The 24,680-nt window shown below is 32.0% G+C and overlaps 3 protein-coding genes and 1 pseudogene across 7 annotated transcripts; 1 reads left to right on the top strand and 3 right to left on the bottom strand.

The window, feature by feature from the left end:
- Positions 1-340: 340 nt before the first annotated feature.
- Positions 341-1,722, bottom strand: LOC114397926 (chaperone protein DnaJ-like). 2 transcript variants are annotated; one of them, XM_028359991.1, is made up of 5 exons: positions 1,389-1,722; positions 1,188-1,275; positions 1,022-1,095; positions 872-928; positions 341-779 (listed from the first exon to the last, which is right to left on the bottom strand). In XM_028359991.1, the coding sequence occupies exons 1-5, from the start codon at positions 1,497-1,499 to the stop codon at positions 615-617; spliced, it is 495 nt and encodes a 164-aa protein (XP_028215792.1). In that variant the 5' UTR covers positions 1,500-1,722; the 3' UTR covers positions 341-614. The 2 variants fall into 2 exon arrangements, with proteins under 2 accessions (XP_028215792.1, XP_028215793.1); XM_028359992.1 differs by having other exon boundaries at positions 350-779; positions 1,022-1,092.
- Positions 1,723-3,030: 1,308 nt separating this feature from the next.
- Positions 3,031-5,638, top strand: LOC114399146 (annotated as a pseudogene).
- Positions 5,639-7,753: 2,115 nt separating this feature from the next.
- Positions 7,754-15,718, bottom strand: LOC114399182 (calmodulin-binding protein 60 B-like). Of its 3 annotated transcripts, XM_028361312.1 has the most exons (10): positions 15,498-15,712; positions 11,456-11,556; positions 11,215-11,337; positions 10,439-10,517; positions 10,262-10,293; positions 9,618-10,114; positions 9,331-9,485; positions 9,064-9,210; positions 8,420-8,552; positions 7,754-8,260 (listed from the first exon to the last, which is right to left on the bottom strand). In XM_028361312.1, exons 3-10 carry the CDS (start codon positions 11,322-11,324, stop codon positions 8,061-8,063), a joined length of 1,353 nt encoding a protein of 450 aa, XP_028217113.1. In that variant the 5' UTR covers positions 11,325-11,337; positions 11,456-11,556; positions 15,498-15,712; the 3' UTR covers positions 7,754-8,060. The 3 variants fall into 3 exon arrangements, with proteins under 3 accessions (XP_028217113.1, XP_028217115.1, XP_028217112.1); XM_028361314.1 differs by having other exon boundaries at positions 7,754-8,257; positions 11,215-11,556; positions 15,498-15,718; XM_028361311.1 differs by having other exon boundaries at positions 11,215-11,556.
- A 2,485-nt stretch (positions 15,719-18,203) lies between these two features.
- Positions 18,204-22,213, bottom strand: LOC114400842 (calmodulin-binding protein 60 D-like). Of its 2 annotated transcripts, none has more exons than XM_028363487.1 (8): positions 22,022-22,213; positions 21,863-21,938; positions 21,266-21,318; positions 20,463-20,956; positions 20,151-20,317; positions 19,824-20,027; positions 19,496-19,661; positions 18,204-18,973 (listed from the first exon to the last, which is right to left on the bottom strand). In XM_028363487.1, the coding sequence occupies exons 1-8, from the start codon at positions 22,102-22,104 to the stop codon at positions 18,480-18,482; spliced, it is 1,737 nt and encodes a 578-aa protein (XP_028219288.1). In that variant the 5' UTR covers positions 22,105-22,213; the 3' UTR covers positions 18,204-18,479. The 2 variants fall into 2 exon arrangements, with proteins under 2 accessions (XP_028219288.1, XP_028219287.1); XM_028363486.1 differs by having other exon boundaries at positions 19,484-19,661; positions 22,022-22,212.
- Positions 22,214-24,680: the final 2,467 nt, after the last annotated feature.

Genomic DNA, 24,680 nt, shown 5'->3' with positions numbered 1-24,680 from the left:
AAAAAATGTAAAAATTCCTTTACTAAAAATATTTTTATTTTAATTTCCTTAACCAATGAAATTCAGGTAGTATTTAACATTTGCCTTTTATTACCACCAAAAAAAATAATTCAATTACACCAACAAATTGAAAGACTTTTTATATTATTATTATTTTAACTAATTTTATAAATAATAAACTATAGTCTAAAATAAAACAAAAGATTCTAGTATGTTATTTTTTATCTTCGACCGACAACCGTACTTTTAATTCAATGGTGTTGCATGTTGCATGTCGTACACGTGTCATCCTTTTGTTCTGGCGTGGCATTGGGAAAACACAAAATCCGGCAAGAAAATGTTAATCATCTGATCTGAATTAGTATTATATTTTTGGCAGGAAAAAAGAAAAAAAAAAAAAAAAAAGAAGCAGCCCCAAGGGCAGTACTAGAATGCAAAGCACAATTTGCACAGTTGCACTTGGTGTATTGTATTGTTCCATAACTAAGAAAGAGCATTACTAATGTACTAGTAGTTGTTCAGCAAATTTAATTTAATCCCACCAAAAGGATTTTCATTTCAATCATCATCCAATGTCAAGTAAGAAAATTACAAGACGGATTCAGTACGGCGCACTAACTGCGGGAGTTGCTGCGCTTGGGCGCGTTGCCCTTTGATCCATTTACGCGTCCTCGCTTCCCAGCCGTCTGATCCTGGTTCAAGTCAAAGCCGATCCCATGGCCATGATCTTCCCCCACCATCTCCACGAACATCCTCTGTAGGTCCTCCAAACTGTCCCCCTACAATCACAATCAAACACATTTTACCTACGATACATTCCATTTATTCTTTTCCCAAAAGCAAAAACAAAACCCATCATCATAATCACTACCTCGTCTTTCACATTGTTCATCATTGAGATCATCTCTTGCATGAAGTCACAAAAGTCCTGCTCATTTAAAAAAAAAAAAAAACATTTTTTTTTGCTTAAATTACAATAAAAATAGTAATTAAAAAACTGAAATGAAAAAACTTTACGGACTTGGTCTTCTTCCTCCAAAGGATCGTAGAGCCCCGCATCGTACATTGACCTTTTAGACTGATCGGAGAGAACTGCTACCCAATCCAAAACATTACTACTAATTAATCAAATTTTGCAGCAATTTAAACAATACTAATTAAAATGATGATGCAATTTGCAAGGTAACCTGAGTAGGCTTCTTGGATTTGCTGAAACCGCCGCTTGGCTTCGCCAGCGGTTGCAGGATTCTGAGCCCACTTGTCCGGGTGCCACCTCTTCTCAGCCCGGCCCAATTTTATTTTTTTTTTCGAAAAATCAGGAATTAATTAGTATAAATAAATAAAAAAAAAAGAGGAAAAGAATGAAACGGTGGCGTATACTACTTTACCATAGCGAGTTTGCGGTAGGCAGTGCGAATATCAGAGAAGGAGGCGTCCCTACGAATCCCGAGAACGGAGTAGTAGCAAGATCCGCCGTTGGATCCTCCTTCCCGATCCATCGAACGGCAGAGAAATGAGAAACCCCCACCCACTACAAAATGAAGGTTTGGATGCAGAAGAAGGGCATGATATTAATATGAATGCTGGGGAGACAAGAGTAAAATAATGAGGCAGAGGAAAGACTTTATGTAGCGGCGAAGAGGAGAGAGAAAAAAAAATCTTCTCATTCGTGGGGTAAAGATAGATAGATATATCGGAAGAAACTTCGAGATGCCTTGGCTTGGACATGGGGAAGAAGAACTAGAAGATATTTTTGCGCTGCCTAATGGAAATGCCACCTGAACTTCTGGAAATTACACCACCGTGCCACTTATCATTTTTCTCATTTCCTATTTTGTTGAATATCGTGTGCCAGTAAATCAAATCTAATTATTACTGTGTGGAATGATAATTAGGTATCTCAATGTACCAAGAAGATCACACTGGTTGCAAATATTATAAGAAAATCGCTTATATTTTTATTTAAATTTTTTTTAATTATTTTAGTATTATATAGCTCTTTTAGTATTAAACCAAAAAAGATTCTTGCAACTAATTGATTGTGGAAGTATAATTATGTTTACCATATTTTTTTTAGTGATTTACAAAGAAAACCATTACATCAAAAATAGTGTTTTTTTTAGTCGGTAAGTTCAAAATTAATAAAAAATATAAAACAATACAAATTTACACAAAAAATTAATATTGATGATAAGTTATAAATAAGATAATAATATAGTAAAAAAGTATAAGTATAATAAAATCAACATAAGATGGTAAATATTAAAAAATTTGAAAATTAGCATGAAATCTAAAAATTATCTCAAAAATGACTTGGTTCACTTGTCTCTTGATAAAATATTGAACCATGATGTATTGATGTATATTAACAAAAATTCTAAAAATTACTATAGAGTTGAATTTAGTATAATTAAGACTAATATGACATAGATCATCAATCAATTGCTTGCAATCTAATTCAATAATCACATTTTACGACTTCATATGATTAATTTATTTTAGAGTAAAAAGAAATACAGTAACTTTAGTTTTATCAATGAGATCCCTAACACGCAAGTACTCCAGACCTTCAATTAAATTTAAAATTAAAAATGGGTTTTAATCTCTCAACCAAGGTTTATTTCACACTTATTTTATCACCATTTTCAAACAATCTTCTAACCTTTATTGATGACAACCCTTAAAGCATAGATACTACACCAAATTAAACTAAAGTTATATCCTGATCGAGTCCCTAAAAAGTTTCCCTATGACAAATATTTAAATTTGAAAATCCTAATAATTATAGTATCATGGTCAATCAAAAGTTTTGAGGCAGAGTGTGGCTATAGCCACACCAAATTTTTTGACATTTTTTGAGTTTTTTTTTTTGTTTCAAAACGACGTCATTTTGATTAATAGGTTTTTTTAAACAAAATTTCCTTCTCTCTCTCGTTCACTCCTGTTGTGCTGCACCTGACCTAGGGTTCCTCTTCCTCTAAAATCTGAATGTTAAACGGTGAACTGCGCCTTTTCTTCCATTGCGTCGTGTGCTGCCGTCGCCGCTGCCCCTCTCCACCTCTTCCCTTCCACCATTCCATGGCTTTGTTGAGGTAAGGTTTCCATGAAAGGCCTTGTTTGCTTTTGTTCTCTTTCCTTCCTCTTTCAGGGACTTGGTCATTTTCCTTTTTCACCAAATAAACCTTAAAATTCAACTTCTTGCAATGAATTATTAATGCACAGCTAAAGATAACAGTGGCTTTGAGTTAGATAATTAACTAATTTTAGTGATTTCATTGTCTCTTTATAGGATGAAGAAATTTTTTCCTATACTTTCTAGAGACAAAGCTACTTCTTCAGTAAATCTAGAAGCATCAGAAACTCAACATCCAAGTGAGAGTATTAAAGTTGTTGATTATGAATTGTTGGAAACATATCCAGGAATTAGGCCTCTAATTTCAAGCTACCATCCTGGCATCCAAAATGAGGTAAGGAAAGCTTATTTAAAAATAGGTCGTCATCAACCTCCTCATAATTTTGTTTACACTTGGTCTCTTAAAGGTAATCAAAGACTTATATTTGGAAAAAATTGGTTTGATTTGTATGATTGGATTGATTATAGTGAATCTAAGGACCTAGCATTTTGCTTGCCATTTTTTTGTTTAAGAATGTCTCTAAATACGGGGGAGATCACTTTGTGACGTTGGAAGAATTCTCCAAGATTGGCTAATCATGCTACTTCTTCCAATAGTCATGTTGATTGTGTGCATATGAGTTATGTTCTCATGAACCCAAACCAAAGTATTAAGGCTGCATTTGTTAATCAAACTAAACAAATGAATTCCAAATATCGTGTTCGTGTAAACACATCTCTTATAGCTACTAAGTTTCTTTTGAGGTGTGGCATTCCATTTAGAGGGAGTGACGAGTCCTTTAACTCTTTATTTAAGGGGCCATTTCTTGAGTTGGTGGACACTTTAAAGGAAATTAATCTAGAGATAGCTAATGTAATAAATTGTGCTCCGGGCAATAACTTTATGACTGTTCATATGATTCAAAAGGATCTTGCTGCTGCTTGTGCATGTGAAATAACTCAACAAATTGTATGTGATATTGCGGATGATGTATTTTGTGTTTTGATTGATGAATCCGGTGATGTTGCTGGTAAAAAACAAATGGTTGTTGTTATTCGCTATGTTAATAGTGAATGTTTGGTAAAAGAAAGGTTTCTTGGGATTGTTAGTGTTAAAGAAACAAGTGCTAAGTCACTTAAGGAGGCACTTGAGAAGTTGTTGTCTATTAATGGCTTGAGTTTATCTAGCATAAGGGGGCAAGGATATGATGGAGCTAGCAATATGCGAGGTAAGTTTGGTGGTTTGAGAACTTTAATTCAAAATGAAAATCCATCCGCTTATTATGTGAATTGTTTTGCCCATCAACTTCAATTGGCACTTGCTGCATGTGCTAAGACTCACAAAGATGTTAGTGGTTTTTTCGGTAAGGTCAATATGCTTGTTAATTTCATACGGTCTTCTAATAAGAGACAAGAATTGCTTCGGGACAAACAAGTATCTCAATTTGCTAAATTGATTGAAGATGGTCAAATAGAGACTGGTTGTGGATTAAATCAAGAATCGTCTATTGCTAGAGCGGGTGACACTTGTTGGGGTTCCCACTTTAGGACTCTCACTAGTTTGATGACTATATATGGTGCCATTATTGAGGTACTTGAAGAAGTCGGGAAAGATACGTCATTTGAAAAATATGGTGAAACTATACTTTTGCTAAATGTGCTTCAGTCCTTTGATTTTATTTTCATGTTATACATGATGGTTGAGATTTTAGGATTTACAAATGATTTAAGTGTAGCGCTACAAAAGCGTGATCGATCAAGATCTTTTGAATGCTTTATCACTTGTCAAAGCCACCAAAGAAGAATTACAAGAAATGAGGAATGATGGATGGGAAGAACTTATATCTAAGGTTATGGAAATTTGCAATAAGCATGATATTGATGTGCCTGATTTGGATGCACCGTATGTGCAAGGGAAGAAACCTAGACGACATGCTACCACTTCTAGTGTTTCTAATTTGCATCATTATAAGCATGATTGTTTATTTAGTGTTTTAGATTTGCAGTTGCATGAGCTCAATGCTAGGTTTGATGAAGAGAATACTGAACTTTTACAATGTGTTTCATGTTTGAGTCCCTTATCATCATTTGAAGCTTTTGATGTGAAAAAATTGTTGAGGATGGTTGAACTTTATCCAAATGATTTTGTAGATGTGCCGAAAGTGGTGGTGCGGCATTAGCTTCAGAATTATGTTAGAAATGTTTGATGTGATCCAAAATTTGCAAAGTTAAAATGACTTTTTAGACCTTTGTGCAAAGCTTGTGGAAACAAAAAAGTGCAACACATTTGATATAGTTTATAAGCTTCTGAAGTTGGCTTTAGTCTTGCCGGTAGCAACTGCAAGCGTGGAATATGTTTTTTCAGCTATGAAGTTTGTGAAGAGTCAACTATGTAACAAAATGGGTGATCAATGATTAAATGATCCTCTTGTAACTTTTATAGAAAGAGATGTTCTTTGAACAATCAACAATGGTGTTATTTTAGCTCATTTTCAAAAAATAGGTAATAGACGATTTTCATTGTAAATACATTTTATTAAACAACATTATTTCTTATTTTTAATATATTTTAGTCTATAATTTCTTTTATATTTTAGTCACACTGATATTTATTGTTCGGATTCGTCCCTGCTTGCCTGCCATATCCAAATTAAAGCTGTTAAAATGATAGAATTTCATACCTCCAACCTTCTTATGCATGCAAAAAGAGAAACAAGAATAAACGAAAAACATTAATGAAGACCTAGGGAGATTTTTATTTCTTCTATTCTCCTTGAGTGCGCCAAGTCTCACACAAGAAAATGATGTTACGATCGATGATGCGGCCGAACAAGATCTCTCAGGGATTGAATGGGTTGTCCAGGAAAAGTTCCTGGCAGTTCCAATTGATGAAAATTATTATCCCTCACGAGCTGGCTATCAGGCTCTGGCATTAGAAAAAGGTCAGCATTGGGAGTAGCCTTTGCAGGATCAACGTTCAGAATGCTTGTGTTTCGGTCGAAAGCAGTAGGCAGATTTCCCACAACCACAGCATTTGTTTTCTTTCGTTTCGTGTCCGTCTCACAATCACCTCCATTTTCATATTTTCAGCTTTTGATTGATTGCCTTCAACATTAGCAATGATTGTGCCCCCATTATTAGTGGTCAGGAAACTTATAATGACAAAAAGAGTAAGAATTTATATATCATTTATTTATAAGATATTGCACTACAAAATTAGTATTATACATCTTCTGTTCGCTTTAAAATAATGACTAAATTACTATTACAGGTCTCTTGTATTGAAATATACACTTTCTTAGTATGGTAAATTTGAGTATATGATAGTGTAAATTTAATGTTCAATGCATATGTATTGATATGGCATAAAATAATTTTGAATTTATATTTATTATAAGTTATAAATTATATAATTTTTAAAGTAATTATTATAAATAATAATAAATTTATCATACATAGTAACTTATAATTAAATGATAATTTTTCTATGACAAATGCAAATATATTACGTATTATTCTATTTTTTTAAAATAAGTCTGCGACTAAAATATTTTTAACACTTTTTTTTAAAAAAAATTATTTCAATTCATACCACTTTTTCCTTCAATAGATGAAAAACTCACAAAAAATTTCATTATTTTTGTTTTCTTGTAAAAATGTATTAATTTTTATTAAATCATACTTTTTTTACTACATCACCATTTGTTAGTATATTTATGCATTTTTTACAAAAATATATTATGCTACTAAATTATTTGACTTTTATAACATATTTTCAGTCATTAATTATTTTTTCTCTGAATGATGTCACTATGAGTCTTTTCTGTTTTTGATTAACAATAATTTTTATTACACATTTTGTCACTCTCATTGTCTTAATCATGCACTGTATCTTAGAATCATATGATTAGCCCCAATAGTGGTTTCAATTTTTTTTCTTAATTAAACCAAATGAAACAAATGTATTTTTGCTTGAAGTAATGTTATTCAAATCGAAGAAGAATTATTATGTACAGTTAAGTTATTCTTCCAATTATTTAATAAAACTTCATACTAAAAAATTATATTTAAATTATTGGTTAAACCGAAATAATCTTATATTAAATTAATGCATCTTTTCAGTGTTGTATAATTTTAAGTTGATGTATTTATAGTATTTTTTATTGTATTTCTTTTTAATTTGATATTATATGTGGACACCTTTTAACTTTGGGATTTGTATTGCAATTAACTGTTACAGTCAAGTTATAAAAAAAAAACACTGTTACAGTCAGTTAGTTAATATTAACTTAGTTAAGAGATTAGATATAGGCTTCCTCGTATAGTAAATATGCCTAGTAAAATGTGATGTAATCTATGCTACGCGCCCACGACATACATTTTTGTAAAAGAAATATTTTCCTGGTCTTCATATATTTTTATGAGTTTTATGTTTATATATTATAGTGTAAATCAAATTTAAATTATTGTTTGATTTATTTTAAAATAATTATTTTAAAAGTTATCAAATTTATTATACATAAATAACGGTATACAGTTTTTTAGACTTTTAATGTATATTTTCTTTATTTTTATTAGAGACCTGTACTTTAACCACAAATGGAAGCAGTTTTAATAAATAAAAAAAAAATGAAAGCAGTCTTCACTGAAAAAAATGATAACGAATACTCTTATAAACGGTAACATTGATAAAATGCAATAGGTTAGCGTGGAACCGTTAAATTCCAGCTTCACTTTTTTCAATACAATGCTACAGGAAAGAATTAACAAATAGATATGAAATATTTAGAAATTACATACTTGTAATAAATTACATATAGCGGCCTTCATCCTTGCAGAGTCTCTTGATTGCGTTGAAATTAAAAACACAAAATAATTGAGAGAGTTGAAGTCAATAGTGACGGCGATAAAGCTGCATGCAGTGAGTGTGATCTATTAGAATCTTACGTCAAACCATCTTGCTTTTCCCTTTGTCTGATTTATACATCGCAGAGTTGGGAAAAGAGGAACGATTGCTACATTCTGCTTCAGGTGGAATCATAGAGCAACTTAAATTTTGATCATCAATTGCAACAGGCCATATGTTTCCATCAACAAACTGCCCCTCTACTGACCAGTTTAGTGAGTCCATTAGTCTAGAAATTTCTTCTGAAATGAAAATACAAACAAAGATGTATTCAAATAAATTAAAACATCCTTCCTTGCTAAATAAAAGGGGCTGATATGCATGAAGATGTTGCACAGTACACAAGTGTTTATGCAGGATACAGTTATGTATATATATGTAATAGTACCTAGCTTGCTTACCAATTGGAAAGTCAAGCTGTTGCACATCTTGATATGGAGCACTGTATTGTGCTGTAACTGGTGTCAATGCTTTCACTAACTCATGTGTTACTGTCTCAATTGGTACCGGATCCTTCAAATTTTTGTAATGCTCCTGCCAGTGAAAAAAGTGTGATTATTTTATCTTACTATCCTTTTCGGTGATAGAGAGATAGTGAGAAACAAAAAGTAAAGATATGTTTGATTGAGGAAAAGAAGAGAGAAATAAAAAAAGAAAATAGATAGATTTCATGTGTATTTTACATCTCTTTCATTTTACTTTAATTAATTTTTTTTTTATTTTATTTTTCTTTTATTTTTATCCTTTAAATCAAATAAGTCCTAAAAGAAAATAATAAATGTTATAGATGATAATCTTTAAAAGGAAAAAAGAGAAAAAAAAGAAGAAGGAATAATTATGTTATTTAAACACTAACAATAATACTTATAATATTTATATTTTTTTCACTTTTATCTATCTCACTAGATGTCAAATGGTATATTGAGTGTTAATGTATAATTTTTCAACAAAAGCAGTAATTATAAGGTGAAAAATATTTAGAGCTATAATATTATTACGTCAAGCATTAAATCCAAGATACAAAAATATTAGGCAGCGTACGTACCCTCTCGTCGGAGATGAGAATATTCTTCCCTGAATGATAATTTTGTCCTTCAAATGTGGCTTCAGCAACACAAGTCTTGTCATGCTTTGCTTTCTGAGCATGCTTAATAATTTGTTCCAGTTTCTTTTTTGAAATCTTGCCAAATTTCTATCGTTTGCAGATCGAACAAAAGATTCAGATGAAATTTTACGAATCAAATTATACTTTTAAGCGCTATATAAAGAAGAAAACGATAACAATAATAGCAATTGTTTTCTTCCATAATACCTCTGGCAAAGATGATGGATTGGTTTCATGCTCCTTCAACAGATCCTCAACAGTGTTTATCCCGTGCTTAGACAGCCGCTGACAAACTTCACCACTTTTTGATATGTGTTTCAAACGCCATGTTTCATCATTGAGGGATGGAGTGTCGTGTTTCTCTAAAATGACCAAATCACGTACTTGTCAGTGATTAAGGCTTACAACTTATATAATAATCAAAATTAAATTAAGGATAACACAACCAATTACAATATTAATAATTAAATTTGTCGATACAAAAAAAAACTCACTCTCTCCTCTGGCATCCTTGACGATAAAAGGTTTGCTTATACCTTCCCTGATGTTAATTGCATCTTTCAGATTTGATTGTGCAACCTTGGCTCCTAACCTGAAGCGTCGGGTTCTTATCCAGCTTGAGTTGTCAGTGATCTCAGGGTTGGTGATATAACCAACTCCATTTTCAAGTGTAATAATCGTATCTCCTTTCAGTAACTGCCCTTTATTGTCTCTTGGAGGTAAGATTTTGGAGTTAAATTGATCTGAACTCCAATCTTCAAGGCCATTTGAACCGAACTCACCATTAAGGACACATATCTCTATCTTGATCGAAGACAGTGAACCCTCAGTGACTGTAGACTGAGATTCAATATCAAAAAGAGCAACCTCGAGAGGAGTGTTGCCTTTAGCTTGGATCTTGGAGTTAGTATAAATTGTAGCAGGCAATTCATTCTTAAAAACCAGGTGATAGGGTTTGGTTCCCGATATTCCAATCTGATTATTAATTGTTCTGCAACAAATTTAAAATACCCTATTAGTATTAATTAGATAATTAACAACTATCATAATCGTAAGGCACACAATTAATTGTTTCTTTTGATGAAATGCAAGGACTAATTAATTAATATTAGAAAATTTAGACAAAAGAGAAACAAACCTTGTAAGTTGGCATTCCAACTCCTCTCGTACCTAGTTAAGGAATAATAATATGAATCAATAAACAAATTAAAAGTCCATGATATGTGTATAAGCTGCTACTTAAACATGTTAAAAGCCAGTTGTTGAGTTGAATATCCTCGTCAACTTCACTCTTTCAGAAAAAGAGGGTTCTTACCAATCTTTGAACTAAATTTTCCAAGCACGGCACTATGTCATTCTTTAAGTGAACCAGAGACCTTAAACTTCTAACGATACTGCACAATAAAGTAACCACAAAATTAATTAAACCTTTACATAGAATTCCTGTAATTAATTGAATGATATATTGATGTATCCTTTGAGGCCACTTATGCAAAGCATTCAAGTGTATTCTGCCTACCTTTCTAGCTAGTTAGTTTAAGTCTTTATTCCCTAGTAACACACGCTACTCCAAATCAAGGATTAGTTTATAATATCGTGGGAAGAACCTTGTTTTCCCCCTAGTGTGTTAACATGGGGGATCAAATTTCATAACATCTTTTAAAAGATTGGATCGATTTGATCATTGAACTTAATTTAAAGATACATAATTCTTCGGTCTCAAACCTAAAAGACAAATAGGTGAAGTTAAAAATAATTTTTATTATAGATTAAATATACCACAAAATCGACTCAAAAGGTACAAGTACAAATTTAAATGATGAAGATTTTTAATCTATATATACTTACCCATCAAATTTGAAAGAAAAAAAAGCCCCGCATATCTTACAAATTTAAGAGATCTAACTTTCAAAAGTATTCAAGTAGATTCAAATTGATCAAACAACAAACAATAAGATAGATATCATTGAACTTAATTATTTTTGGTGTTCATCCTAAGTAATCCAACTATCATTTAATTAATTAATTAATTCATTATGTATGAAAATTTAACATATAACTCAAACGATATCGAGAACAACAAATTAATACCGGAAGGTGTCCGATTGTTGTGAATCTTCACGTCTCCGTTTTGAGCCGTGAACAAGAATTTGAACACCCCTTTCATCACCCTCCTGCTGAGATTGTCTTTTTGACTCCATTTAAAAACTTAATCTGTTTTGGAAATTTTGATAATAGGGCAGTGTAGGTTAACAGTGCCTTATATAAGATTGCACATGATGGACGGGGTTCGAGGAATTTGACCAGAAGGGTGAAGGTTCGAGGAACATACTCATGAATTATTTATATGTAATCTGCATTTCAATTGAAATTTCCCTCCCTTCAAATGCCTCTTTTTCTTTGTCTCTCTCCTTGCATTCCATACACGAATTGCTGCAGACACGTCAGTAACACAACGCGTTTTGTGAGAAGGAGAAGGTAGCTTATAAGTATTATTAGGTTAAAAGAAATCCATTTCAGTCAAGTTTATGCACAGTTAATTAATTAATCTCGTTGTTCAGTAATTATATTCATGCAAGCATGAAACTAAAAGGACCCGTAAAACTTGTATGTATGTGTTTATATATATATAGTGATGGTGTAAAGTGATAATTTAATTAATGATTCAGACGCGTAAGGGATTTGGGGGACTTGGGAAGGGAGTCAAATGACAAATTTTTCCATAAATAGACGTCTGATCAGGTCTGGTCCGTGTCACTGAAACATGAAGTAATTAAAATTATCCAAGACATTTTTGCACCATTTTCTTATTCTTAATTTTGCGCACCCTACCTATACAAACGCAAAGGGATTTTTCATTTCGGCAAGATCGAGCTAGGCGGATCAATTTCCAGGTAATTTTTTGGGGAGGAAGTTGCTGGAGAATTACCTAGCTAGTATTTTGACAGTAGAGTGTTTTTAGTTCATGCACGAAGGTACATTTTGTAAGATGACAACAAATCTTATATACTCATTAATTAATCAAGACACAAGGTTTTCCTATAGCTATCCAAAGGGATTTTTAATAATTATTATACGTCTTAAGTTATTACTACATGCGCAGGCTTTAGAGCGTACGAAAATGCTAATAGTACACCTCATTTTGAGGTGAGTGGGTGTAAGGAACATAGAGTTCGAGAGAAAAAAGACAAAATTCATAATCTAATAAATGATGTATGAGAAATAAAAAAATTAGGATAAAAGATATATCTTATATATAATGGATTTATATATTACAACACCCATAAGATATATCTTCTTCAATTGATAGTGTTTTTTTTATATATAAAAAAAAAGCAGTAGGCTACGATCGTAATAACGTGAAAAGGGTTTTTTTCTTAAAGAGTTAACTTTAAAATAATTAATTTAAAAATATTTTTAATACAGTATTTTAAAAATATGTTCAAGAGAATTAATTTTATTTTATCGGAAAATTAAATTGCATTTTAGAATATGAATAAAGTATAATTTATAATTTTTTACAATCTAATGATATGCTTGGTTTAGGAAAGGAAAAGCAAAGGGAAAGAAAAAAAAGATTGAAGTAGAAAGTGAGATGATTTTATAGATTATTTAGTAGAATATAAATGCTTTCGTATTTTTGCTTCCCCAGAAACCAAAACTCAAAAAAAAAATACCATTTTTTTTTGTTGTCGCTTGTTCCCTCTCACTTTTTGTTGTTTCAATTAGAGCCTTAATCAATCTTAGTGATTTTTTTTTCACTTTTTTCAAAATCAATTCCACTTTCCGTAATACTGATTTTTTTCCACCATAATTTGAACTCGAACATGTATGGGGGCTCCTGTTTTTTTTTTTTTAAAAAAATTAAAATACTGATATTCTTCAATACCAACTTATGTTTGAGAGAAAACCGAAAAAATATGTGTAATGACAGATCCAAATTTTTTAGGTAACGAGGACAAAAAAAGTTGTTCAACAATATAATCCACAGAGAAGTGGAATATTCAAATATAATCTCCACAAGTTCTCACAAACCGAACGTTAGTGGTATTATTGTAATGAATTTGATGCTCAAGTAAGTGCTTGCATAATATTAACTAAAAAAAAGTGTTTGCATGCATGATATAAGTATAATGTAAAATACCAAAAGAGATTATACCTTAGGCATTTTCGTCCTATTTATACCACTCTCAATTTTGTTATTTTGGTGTTTCTTACACACGGTGAGGTGGGAAATTCCTCTCAAGGCGATTCTCATAACAATCACTACCTCTGGCAAATTTCAGGTTATCATCCGGTGCTTCACGGTTGTAACAAGGTTCATCCTTTATTAGGATATTCTTGATATAGGCTTTTGGGCCTAGCTATTGGGTTTAGGTTATTAGGCCTACACATTAGCTTAATTTGCCACATTAGGCCCTAATCCTCTGAAGATTGATCTATAACGGGTTGGTACTTTTCTACAGTGGCAACTTCGGGTCATTATGATTACATTCTTTCGGGCTCCATCCTGTGTAACGTTGTACCCTTGCTTTGCTTCCTCAATCCTCAATCTGGACTTCGATTGATACATTATCTACCACGTCTTTGTTGGATTTTGGTTGTGAGTTGTTACTACCCATTTACTTATTTCGAAATTTTGGTAGCATGCATATATACTTTCATTGACTATTTAGTGTTTGCCACTTTTTGAAGATCTTGAGTTTCGTTGTTTGCTTTTCCTTTTCGAGTGGATGAGATCTCTTTGATTACATTGTGGATGGGTAAGGTCACCTGTGGTGTAATTGACTCTTCACCTGTCGAGGGAAGCTAGCCTTTCATTTGGGACTCTGAAATTAATTTGTCAGGTCTTATATATTAGGGTTATTCCTCTCTTATTTGCACCTCCTGGCTCCTGATTTCCTTAGTTCTTCATTAATTTCTTAGCCGAAGTCAAACAACGAATTAACTTTCCTTCAGTCAAGATTCTTTCCCTCCGACCTCTCCTAGGAGTTTAAGCTCTTAACAACGAATTAACATTGTGTAGCTTCCATATCTTTCTTTGAATCAACGAGAAAAATATATGGGATATTTGTGTCATCAACGAGATTCCTAAAACACTAAAAAAACTATAGATGTATATTGCCAAGTGTATTCGAAAACATTTCTAACTGGATGAATTTTGCACCTTGCTCATGATTTTCATCTTGTCCAGGTTTGAATATCCGTTTCGAATATAAGACTCGTAAGTCGTAACTAAATTTACATGATCTTGATATTAAGTTTTGATCATTTGGTTTGGACCTCTTGCATCACTTACAATTGTTCTACTACAAGGGATGATTTGAATTCGAGGACAACCAATTCAAAGACAGAAAACGGGTAAGAAAGGGATAATCGACCCCCGGGGTTTGAGGACATTGTTGAACTCTTAAAATTAAATCAATACTTTAAAAATAAAAAACATGAATATGAGTTTAAGCACAAAGTTAAATGTTAGGAATGCATCACCCTATAGAGTATAAACAATGACAACATGAATAATAACATAGAAACAACTACAAAATTCAACTTAAAACAAAATAGTCCAAACAAGTGCATTAGACGTCATTACCAAACTTATACATATGGCCTACTAGTACCTTGACCAAATCAAAATATAAAAATTTTCATAACTCGCAGTACTCCAGTCTGGCTATGGCCGCTAAAGAAAAGTATGAATAGTCCTAATCAATGCAAGGGATGAACGCGTAAAAAGTAATCATTTTCAAGGTTTATTCAACCTTTCTTAACCCGCTTTAGATTATTACAGTTTTATATATTTTTGACAAAGATCTTATGAATCAGAAGTCAGGACGGTGAAGGAATTCTTATACACTAGTCAACTAAATCATGTATGCTATTAGATTAAATTAAAAGCTAAATCTCCGTTGCTGAGAGAATATTACTTTGGGTCACAAATAATCTCTGTAGGCCCATGATAAATGTCCTATGATCCAGTATGAGTGGCTATTAAAGACAGTCCATGTGTTGACCAAAAGATAGAGAAAAAATCATCTAAGTAATTTTTTTTAGAATTCTTTTTTCAATTTCAAACATAAAGAAAAATAATGCATTGGCAGATGCGCTGTGAAAAAATATTTAGCAGTGGTTTTAGATTCATCCTAGCAATGTCAAGTGTTGAGAAAGAAGGACTAAAAACCTTGAAGTTTCATTATTTTTACAGGAATGTTAAGCGTTGACCTAAATTAAGTGGTACAATGCTCTGAAGAAGAGCCAACGTTTACCGCGAAGATTTGATTTAAGTTTTTGATTTGTTAACAAGATTTAGAAGCTGATAAATATACCGTGTGTGTAATAATGCAATTAAAATATGAAGCAGAATGATAACTGACCTGGGCAGAAGCTATTGCTAGGATTGAACTTGACTGAAAATGCACATCCTTCATGCGCTGTAGGGGGATCTGTGTATGTGTACACAGTAGTTGAGATTTCAAGGATGGTTGTGGCCATTGGTTTATGGTGATGGAGTGAAGAACAACCAAGAAATGTAGGTCAGTTTGGGTTTTTTAAGGTAGCAAACATGAATTTGAATCGCAGAAAACTTTAGACCTCAAATAAAAAAAATCTCGGCAGCTTGACTTGCCCGGTCAACTTATACTATTTAAATTACTTTCTTGTTTTCTTATTGGTCTACTTTCTTTATTTACTTCTTGGGTTTTGTAATTTCTTTCTTTCTTCTTATCTCTTCTGTGTTGGGCTGGACTCTCGGTGTCTTACTCGACTAATTCAGTGCAGGGATTTGAATGTAAGTATTGCATTCCCCATTTCTATTTGAAAATATTAAATTATTCTTTTTTAATTCTAATACTTTTTTGTTTGTGCAAACTACTTCAATAATGACAATTTTTTCCCAGCTTCACTTTCTTCACGGTAGCCGTGACCTCCTCCTCCTCAGGAGTCAGGATGCCACAAAATGTACTCCCTCCTCCCCCTTCCTTTGCATGTTACCATTGAAGGTAAGAATATGATTCATAATATGATGTTTTGTCTTCTAAAACGATAATTTTAGAATATATTTTATTTTCAACATTATTTAGAAGATATGATTCTAGAAGTTATACAGTAGATTCATGAAATAGTCATCCTGAAACATGAATTGAATTTTAGAATAGGCTTTCTTGAATATATAAAATGTTTTTTTAATCATTATTTTTACAATTATGAAACAAACATCTCGGAAGTTATTTTTTATTATTAGGAAACACTTATTCTGAAAGTTATTTTTTATTGTTATAAAATACCTATTTTAAAAGGTGAAAACTATTTTTTATTGTGACGAAATACTTATTCCAGAAGCTATTCTTTTACTGTTACAAAACACCTATTTTGGAAGCTATTTTATAATGTTATAAAACACATTTCAGAAGCTATTTTTTATTATTGTGGAATGCTTATTTTGGAAGTTGTTTCTTACAGTTATGAAACTTTTATTCTAAAAGACAAACTTATTTTTTATTTTTATCAAACACCTATTTTAGAAGGCAAAAATTATTTTTTACTGTTATAGAACACTTATTATAGAAACATCTTTTCTGTTATAAAATACTTATTCTAGAAGTTATTTTGTTATTATTATACAATACCAATTTAAAAAGGATAGTTTAAGATTTTTAAAATTTTGTGAGGGTCCAGGTTCAAATTCCTTTGGTGCTTCTTAATTTCCAATCCAGTACTTTTCTTTTCCTATTTTCATGAAGTCCGGATCTGATGATGTTTACAAAGAAAATAATGTAAAAAAATACAACACTGGCGATATTGAATTGGAGATTTCCAAAAACTTAACCTGTTTCTTTTAACAATATTAGATAATTATTTTCTTTTTCTAAAACAATATTTATTGAGTAATTTTAACTCTGTTTATGGAGTTATGCTCCCATAATCAGTTCTAAGCACGGATAAGATGGGAATTATGTTAGGTCTTTACGTGTGAATTGAAGGTAGATTTGGCTAGGATGCTGTCTAGGGTTGAGGGAAAAGCTAAGAAGCTCTCTCCCTTCCTCTTCATGATTTTCCCACCATTTCTTTCATTTTTTTTTCTTGTGATTATGTAGTTATGTAATTAAATTTATTTATTTTGGGTTGATTTAACTGAACACATATTTATGTTTATTATTTATTATTAAGTGTTATCTTCTATACGTTAATATTTGTTTTGACATCATCACCATTTGCTTGATGTTGTGTTTTGAATTGTCATTAGAAAATATTTTTGAACATAAAAATGGAGATGAACACCTAATGAGTTGTGTCTAGGGATAGAGAAAGGTTTACTAGTTTTCTTTTAACTCTTCTTCTTAAAGCAAACTACTTGATTAGATTAGTCAAGGGATTAATAGGTTTGTCAAGGAACTTAAATTTTTTCCAACTGAAAGATTGGGGTGAGTTTGAGTATTTTAGTGAGTTGATGATAATAATTGAGTTTTGAGCTAAACGAATGGTCTTTGTTTGCATGAAGAGGTGGTTTGATGAAATAAATCTCAACTCTTTTATTCTTTGTTATTTCATTTCTTTTTATTGCACTCCAAGTGTTAGTAAAAATTATCCAAAAAGAGTTTATAGTTTCTTGTTCTTTTAGTCTTGAGCTTTATGTTTGTTTAATTTCTTGTTGTTTACATTGTCACAATTAAATTATAATTGTTATTTTTGAAAGTAACAAACAATAATCATATTCAGCTCAGCTCAAGCAAGATCACTCATTCATATATATATATATATAATGTTTATGGGTCCTAATAATAAAAAAAAATTGGCAGGTGTATCAAGAAATCATCATTAAGATGGTAAAATGTATTTTTATTCTTCAAGATTTGATTAAACCATCGAAAAAAAGGACTTAAACCATTAAAAAAAAAGTTATAAACTAATAACATAATTGGTGGATTTTCCAAAAAACAAAACAGATTTAACCCTAAGTAAAATAAACTCTTTTATCAACAACTCTTTTTTGGTTAAACAAATTTCTAAACTAGTGTTTTTTATCTCTCATAAGGTTTTAAAATTTAGGAGTTTCTTGTAGAAAATAATTTATCTGAAGAGTATTTGCCAAATGTCATATTTAATATTCAACCGAACATTTTTATATGTAGTACGAACAGAATAAATTTTGAATTGACGACAACCACAAATTATACATAACACTGGGATGTGCAGGAGGACCCCATCTTACATATCTCTTTAGTGCAGTAGAAATTGAAGAAGCTAAACTTGAAGAAAAACAAACCCAACACTGACTATAAAAGACATCAGGAACTAATACTAGATTTTGTAGGCACATTCTATCTAGTAATCAATCCGCAAAGGGCATAAAACAGAGTCTAATAGTTATAGTAAAACAGCTGAGCATTCTTTCTGGCAGCTGCATCCCTTTTCACTGATATGACCCATTTGAGAGCAACACGAATCTTATACCACACTGCTTTGGTTTTGCCACTGATTGATGTATCCTCATCAGAATTGATGAAAGTCGAATAGCTGCTAAATTCTGCTCCAACAGGAGAACCCAAGAAAATGCCAGTTTCTGGTTCCCATGTTGTGTAAGAAGGGCAATCATCTATGAATTGAATCTCTGACCATTCATTCTCTGTTGAATAACCGCCTCGCACGAATGGAAATTGAGATCCATTAAGGTGACAACTATCCTCTTCAGTGTACATTTCAGAGGAAAGTTCATCTAACAGATGACTGTTTTTTGACATTTCTGTTATGCCTGACAGTGGATCAGCATAAACTTGGTGGTCATGCATTCCTTCATCAGTATATGAAGGAGAGATAGATGGTTGACCACAACCGGGGAATGTTACTGATTGATCTGCACAAGACAGATTAAAAAGATTATATATAGAAGATTTCAACAGAAAGAGCACAATTGGCTAAAATTGGACAAGAGCAGAGAAATAGGTAAATTTTGAAGGTAGTGAAAGACATAGATTTATCAAGTTTGGTGTTGTGTTTGTGTAAGGAATAATAATGATATTGTGGTGGAAATCAATATGGCATGATATATTCAAATTTCCCCTAGTCTTCGTTCATCCTTTGGGAGTTTCTTCCTATATAAAAAATAAGTGAGGATATACATCCCCAGTTTATTACTACAATTATATAAAGTAACAAAAGCCTTTGTGCTTGAATAACTTAGGCAATATTGCACAGTGACTGTTTATGTACTCTCCATCACGTTTTAATATTTCTGCAAGACAAAATATTCTTATGGCATAACCTGTCCCCTCATAGCCATTGCTTAGTGATTGATCGCTTGTAAGTTCAAAGTCTTGATGAGCGATACAGTGTAAGAAATAATGAAATAGCCAAAAAAAATTACCTTTAAATATACCTTGTACAGTTGAGATGTTAATATGGTGCAGACCTTGATCTGGAGGATCAGATTCTCTTGCTTTTAGACATGCAGCTAGATTTAAATAGTTCAATTTAGTGTCATTAATCAATTCCAAATTGTTGACGTTTTTATAAGCTTGCTGCTTCACTATTTCCACCAAATGCTGCCAAGGAAGAAGGAATCTGATCACTTTTGACCCACAGGTATAATATGATATATAAAAATGATAATCCAATCACTAATTTAAAGAAACCAAAGATGTGACAAGAAATTTTTCTTTAAACTATATTTACCAACCAATTCTGAACAGGGTATGAATACATACCTTTTCTCTTGGGGTGAGAGTATCTGGTGAGTAATAATTTTGCCAATCAAATGTCACTCCCACAAGGATGTAGATGGAATTGAATAGCAAGCCTATTTGCAGTTCTTGTGAATGATAGCTGTAAAGCTGGTAATCATCTATCACGCAGGCTTTGGCATGTTCAGTGATTACTAACCATGACTTCTTTGGAATATTTCCAAACATCTACATCCCGAGACCCAAAGTTTTAATAAATATACTCATATAATGGAGGGTACAATAAGTAAAGAATGTTTACCAATAATACATAAAAGAAGATAAGAAAAAGCAAAAGAAACAATGTTTTACTTCATATAATGAAGGTTCGTTGGTTATGTACAACCGCAAAAGATCCTTAACATTGTGAATTCCACGCGAAGACAGCTGCTTGTGGATTTTTCCTTCCTTAGCAATTTTCTTCAAACGCCATATATCATCATTCAACTTCAAGTACGGAGGGTAGTGTTTCTTGTAGGCTTAAATGACAAAATTACATGTCAGTTTTGGAGTTGTACTAAAAGATAAATTATATTGAAAAATAAAATCCAAGAGGCACACAAGTTTAATGGAAACAGTAATTATATCTTTGGTTGGAAATAGAAGTAAACTGCTAAGACTCACACTCTCCTCTGTTATCTTTGACCACAAAAGGTTTACTTCTACCCTCCTGAATCTTTTCTCCGTTGGAAGTTGGTTGCACAACTTTGACTCCAATGCTGAACCTTCTGCTTCTTAGCCATCTCGAGTTGTCAGAGATGGCAATTTTAGGTATACAACCAACTCCATTTTTTAGACTAGCAAACCTCTCTCCAATCAATAGAGGCTCTTTACCTTCTCTTTCGCGTAAGATATTGGAATTGAACTCTTCTTCAGTCCAATCCTCACTGCCTTGAGATCCAAACTCTCCATCCAGGACACAGATCTCTATCTTTAGTGAGGAGAGAGGACCATCATTTACTACAGACTGGGTTCTAACATCAAATAGGACAATTTGAAGGGGTGATTTATCTTCTGCTATTATACTAGACCGAGTAAAAATTGTTTCGGGCAGCTTATTAATAAAACACAACTTAAAGGGTTTGGCTCCGGATATGCCAGCCTCACCAACCCTTTTTCTGCAACAAATTTGGACAAAAAAGAAAGGTAAACTAAAAGTATTACTCAAATAAATGGAGGAGTAAATATAGGATGAAGTCAAGAACAGAAAAAATTAACCACATAATGCCTCCAAGGCTCAGTTGGTACAGGGTATAAACTGAGGAATAAAATGAGCCTTAAAAGATTCATGGATAAATTTTCAATATAACTTCACAAATAAGATTGATCTATGAATCTTTCTGATCAATTTTTTAATCACACAACCATAGGAGATGAGTGCAACAATTGTGTGTTGTTAACACAGAATGTGAAAATGAAAAACTAACCTTGGAAATAGATGAGCTTGGTCCTCGAATTTTTGTTCCACCACCTCGCTTACCTATTTGAGGAAGACAAACGAATCAACCAGATTGTCCCTTCAAAACAAATTAATGATAGGGGATACTTGAAATTTATCCCGTTTCCATAATCATTTAATGATTTTAAAGACATCTAAATAAAAGAGTTTGTCCCATTATATATATAACGGCCATCAACGTTGTACCTATCTGTCAAAATGCTTCTTGGACTATATCAACCAAAAAAAAAGGGAAAATAGGATGAAAAGCAAAAGAGCAAAAGGAACAAATAGTCTGGCTAATCACTAATGCTTCTCTTTCCTTTCCAAATCAAATAGTAAGCATAACTAGGAAACCATGTGTGAGAATCACAAATATATTTATCAATGAGCACTGAGCAATTGCAGAAACCTGGGGAACATTGAGGATGGTATACTAAGTACTTTAGAACTGGTGCTTGGTTGTGAAGTGATAGATACTTTCACATGAGAAGATGCTCAAAAGTCAAAACAAGCTGAAATTTAAAAAATTAAAAATTCTCAACACCATATCACCAACATGCTAATAGACTCAATCATTAATTACCACTCTTCGCAGAAAATTTTCCAAATAGGCAGAGTGGTCACTCATCCATAGCGCGTTGATCACATTTCTAAGGCCACTGCACAATGAGCAGAAAATCAAACTTAGACCTCAGAGCTAGCCCAAAACACCAGAAGAAGTGTATAAATAACAATCAAGCACCTGATTGATGTTTGTTTTTGCTCCTGAATTGGAACTTTGCCACTGCCTTCGTGCCTCTGACCAGATTGCCTTTTTGATACCATCCAGAATGTTACAAAGCAAATGAACAACTCAAGGTTTTCAAAAGTGCTCTGAATAATATAATAACTCAACCGAGCGAAAAGAACTAGCGTAAGTTATTCAAGCCACAAATGCGTGTATATATACACATATATGCTCAGAAGTCAGAAACTGGTATGTTCAGTGCAGGAAGAAGGAAGGATGCTTCGTTCGAGTACAGTGCACTAATAGGACACGTTAATCCCAGAAAGTCAATCTCGCATTTCCTCCTAAGATTCCCAGAAAGTACAAACAAGTATTAAAAAAACAAAACAAAACGGTTGGATATCTTCAACTTAAAACGGCCAAACTGATAGTTTTCCGACATATTTTCTTAAACTAAAAATGATAAGATTTTTAGCATGTTATTGCCTCATCTTATTTGTTAATATGATTCATTAACAAGGTCATTTTTATTGGATGCATGTAAAACAAATATTGAAGAGTAAAAGTGTAAGAAAACTTTTCATTAGACCTCTTTAGTACATCTAAAAAGAAAAATAAAATAAATTTAGATAAAATTAACTTTCCGTTAGTTCATTTATAATTTTTTTATATAATTTCTCTAAAAAAACAAAAAAAAAACACTTACAAAGTAATTAATGAAAAATTAATATTAATTATTAAAAAAACTATTTCATTTTTTCTTCTTATTTTTTTATAAATACTATAAATAAACTTACTTAAACATGTCATAAAGAATTATGTAAATTAAGATGGTTGACTTTTCTTATAAAAATTAAATTATTATTTTTATCTCTCTCTTTTTTTTTTTCCTATCAAATCTCCTACTTTCTCTTCTTTTTATCTGTCTTTTCTTCGCTTATCTCACATCCTGATATGAAAGAATCATTAATCATCATAAATAATAGCGAATACTATTGACACTATCTTACTAGAACGTAGTAGTATATCCCATAAAATCCACAAGATAAGTAATAAGTACGAAATTGCCGCGTCGTTATAACTACTGATACGCACCTAACCTAGTGTACTGACGATGAATTTGGAAAATTAATTAAAGACAACGATTGTTATATTTGGGATGGATATCCAAATAAAACATGCAGGGACTTTATTTTCCCCCCCTACGCGACGCGTTTAAAGGAGACGCTATACAAACGAATAACGTTCACACAAACTTAATTTTCTTTAATATTTTTTATTAACTAGTAACTGATTTAGACTTTGAATCATTACCAAAAAAAAGATTTGGATAAATCTAATGAACTCTAAAAATCAAATTAAATTAAAAAACTACTCATTTCTCAAATTTGTTCTATTTTTTTTTAATTTTTTGTTTTTAGTCTAAATTATAAATATCTTTTACAAAAAATAATTTTGTTGAAATCATATAGAAATACTATGAACTAAAAACTCTTTCACTTAGATATTAATCAAATATATATTTAGAACGTTAGATTACTGAATGATTGGTTAAGTTGAAACAACCAGTGTTTGTTGATAGACACAATCAACAATTTAATTTTTATTTGTTTAGCTACACAGTATACTATACAACCATATAAGTTTTCTTCTAAAAAAAGAATGATTGTGTAAATTAGTTAACTCAAACCTTGATTTGATTTATACATGATGTTTTTTTTTTGTTTAAAGGGAATAATTATCACAACTAATCATCGAAATCTCAAATATATTTTTTAATAAAATAAATATATGAAACGAAATCACCAAACTTATTTTTTATAAGGTTAGTTTAGTTAAATATAAAACCAAAAAAAAATGAATAAATATATTTTAATTGATTTATTTCTTTTCAGTCTTGAAACAAGCTAAGCTGATGATTCACGTCCTTAATTATTTCCTCCTAAAGTTGCAAGTGAATTATTAAGCCAACTAATAAATGAAAAAGTAACTTCCAAAAACACAACTGAAATTTCCCTTCGCTTTCGGCCCCTAATGTGAACGTTGCGAGTAAAGAGAAGACGTTCCAGAAATGACGAAACAAACACGAACTAGGACATCTAGAAATTGAGTTTGAGTATCCCATATTTGAAAATTTGGTAATTCTATTCGGAAGTGTTGGGAAACAGCAGCACCATTTATCCTCTCTCCTCTCGGTACAATCAAAAATAAGTTTTGGTTGCTTGGCCAGTAGTTTGTTATCCGAAAAAAGAAAGAGGTTTAGGTCTTTTTAATCTCAAGGTCTGGAAAGCGCTTCTTTCCCGTATTCTGTGGGACTTTCATTGTAAGAAAGATTCTTTATGGGTTCCGTGGGTTCACCATTACTATTTCAGAGGGAGCGATGTGTGGAATTACAATACTTCTTCATCAGATTCAGTTTTGATAAAGAAAATCATTCAAATAAGGGACTTTATTATCTCTAAAAGCTAAGTACGTAAGAGGTCAAAAAGAGGATTCAATCTTCGAGCACCAATGAACAATTGCTTGTTGACAAAGTCTATGAATACATTAGAGGTGTCAAGCCTACTATTAGTTGGTGTTCTGTTATATGAAACCCAGCAATCCTCCCTAAGATGTCTTTCATTTTGTGGCTTGCTAAAAAGAACCGACTGCTTACTCTTGACAAAGTTACTTT

Source organism: Glycine soja, chromosome 19 (genome assembly GCF_004193775.1).
Source record: "Glycine soja cultivar W05 chromosome 19, ASM419377v2, whole genome shotgun sequence".
Taxonomy (NCBI): domain Eukaryota; kingdom Viridiplantae; phylum Streptophyta; class Magnoliopsida; order Fabales; family Fabaceae; genus Glycine; species Glycine soja.
The sequence above is the reverse complement of the archived record's forward strand: the minus strand, read 5'-3'. Positions and strand labels throughout refer to the sequence as shown.

Coding starts and splice junctions, on each gene's coding strand:
- LOC114400842 (XM_028363486.1), bottom strand. CDS start 22,104: ATGGTATCAAAAAGGCAATCTGGTCAGAGGCACGAAGGCAGTGGCAAA. Junction 21,939..22,021: donor CAAAAACAAACATCAATCAG/GTGCTTGATTGT, acceptor CTCATTGTGCAG/TGGCCTTAGAAATGTGATCA. Junction 18,974..19,483: donor TGTACAAGGTATATTTAAAG/GTAATTTTTTTT, acceptor TGTCTTGTGCAG/ATCAATCAGTAACATTCCCC.
- LOC114397926 (XM_028359991.1), bottom strand. CDS start 1,499: ATGGATCGGGAAGGAGGATCCAACGGCGGATCTTGCTACTACTCCGTT. Junction 929..1,021: donor CTTTGGAGGAAGAAGACCAA/GTCCGTAAAGTT, acceptor TTAAATGAGCAG/GACTTTTGTGACTTCATGCA. Junction 780..871: donor TGAACAATGTGAAAGACGAG/GTAGTGATTATG, acceptor TTGTGATTGTAG/GGGGACAGTTTGGAGGACCT.
- LOC114399182 (XM_028361311.1), bottom strand. CDS start 11,324: ATGGAGTCAAAAAGACAATCTCAGCAGGAGGGTGATGAAAGGGGTGTT. Junction 10,115..10,261: donor TTGGAATGCCAACTTACAAG/GTTTGTTTCTCT, acceptor AATTTGTTGCAG/AACAATTAATAATCAGATTG. Junction 9,211..9,330: donor ATCCATCATCTTTGCCAGAG/GTATTATGGAAG, acceptor TGCAAACGATAG/AAATTTGGCAAGATTTCAAA.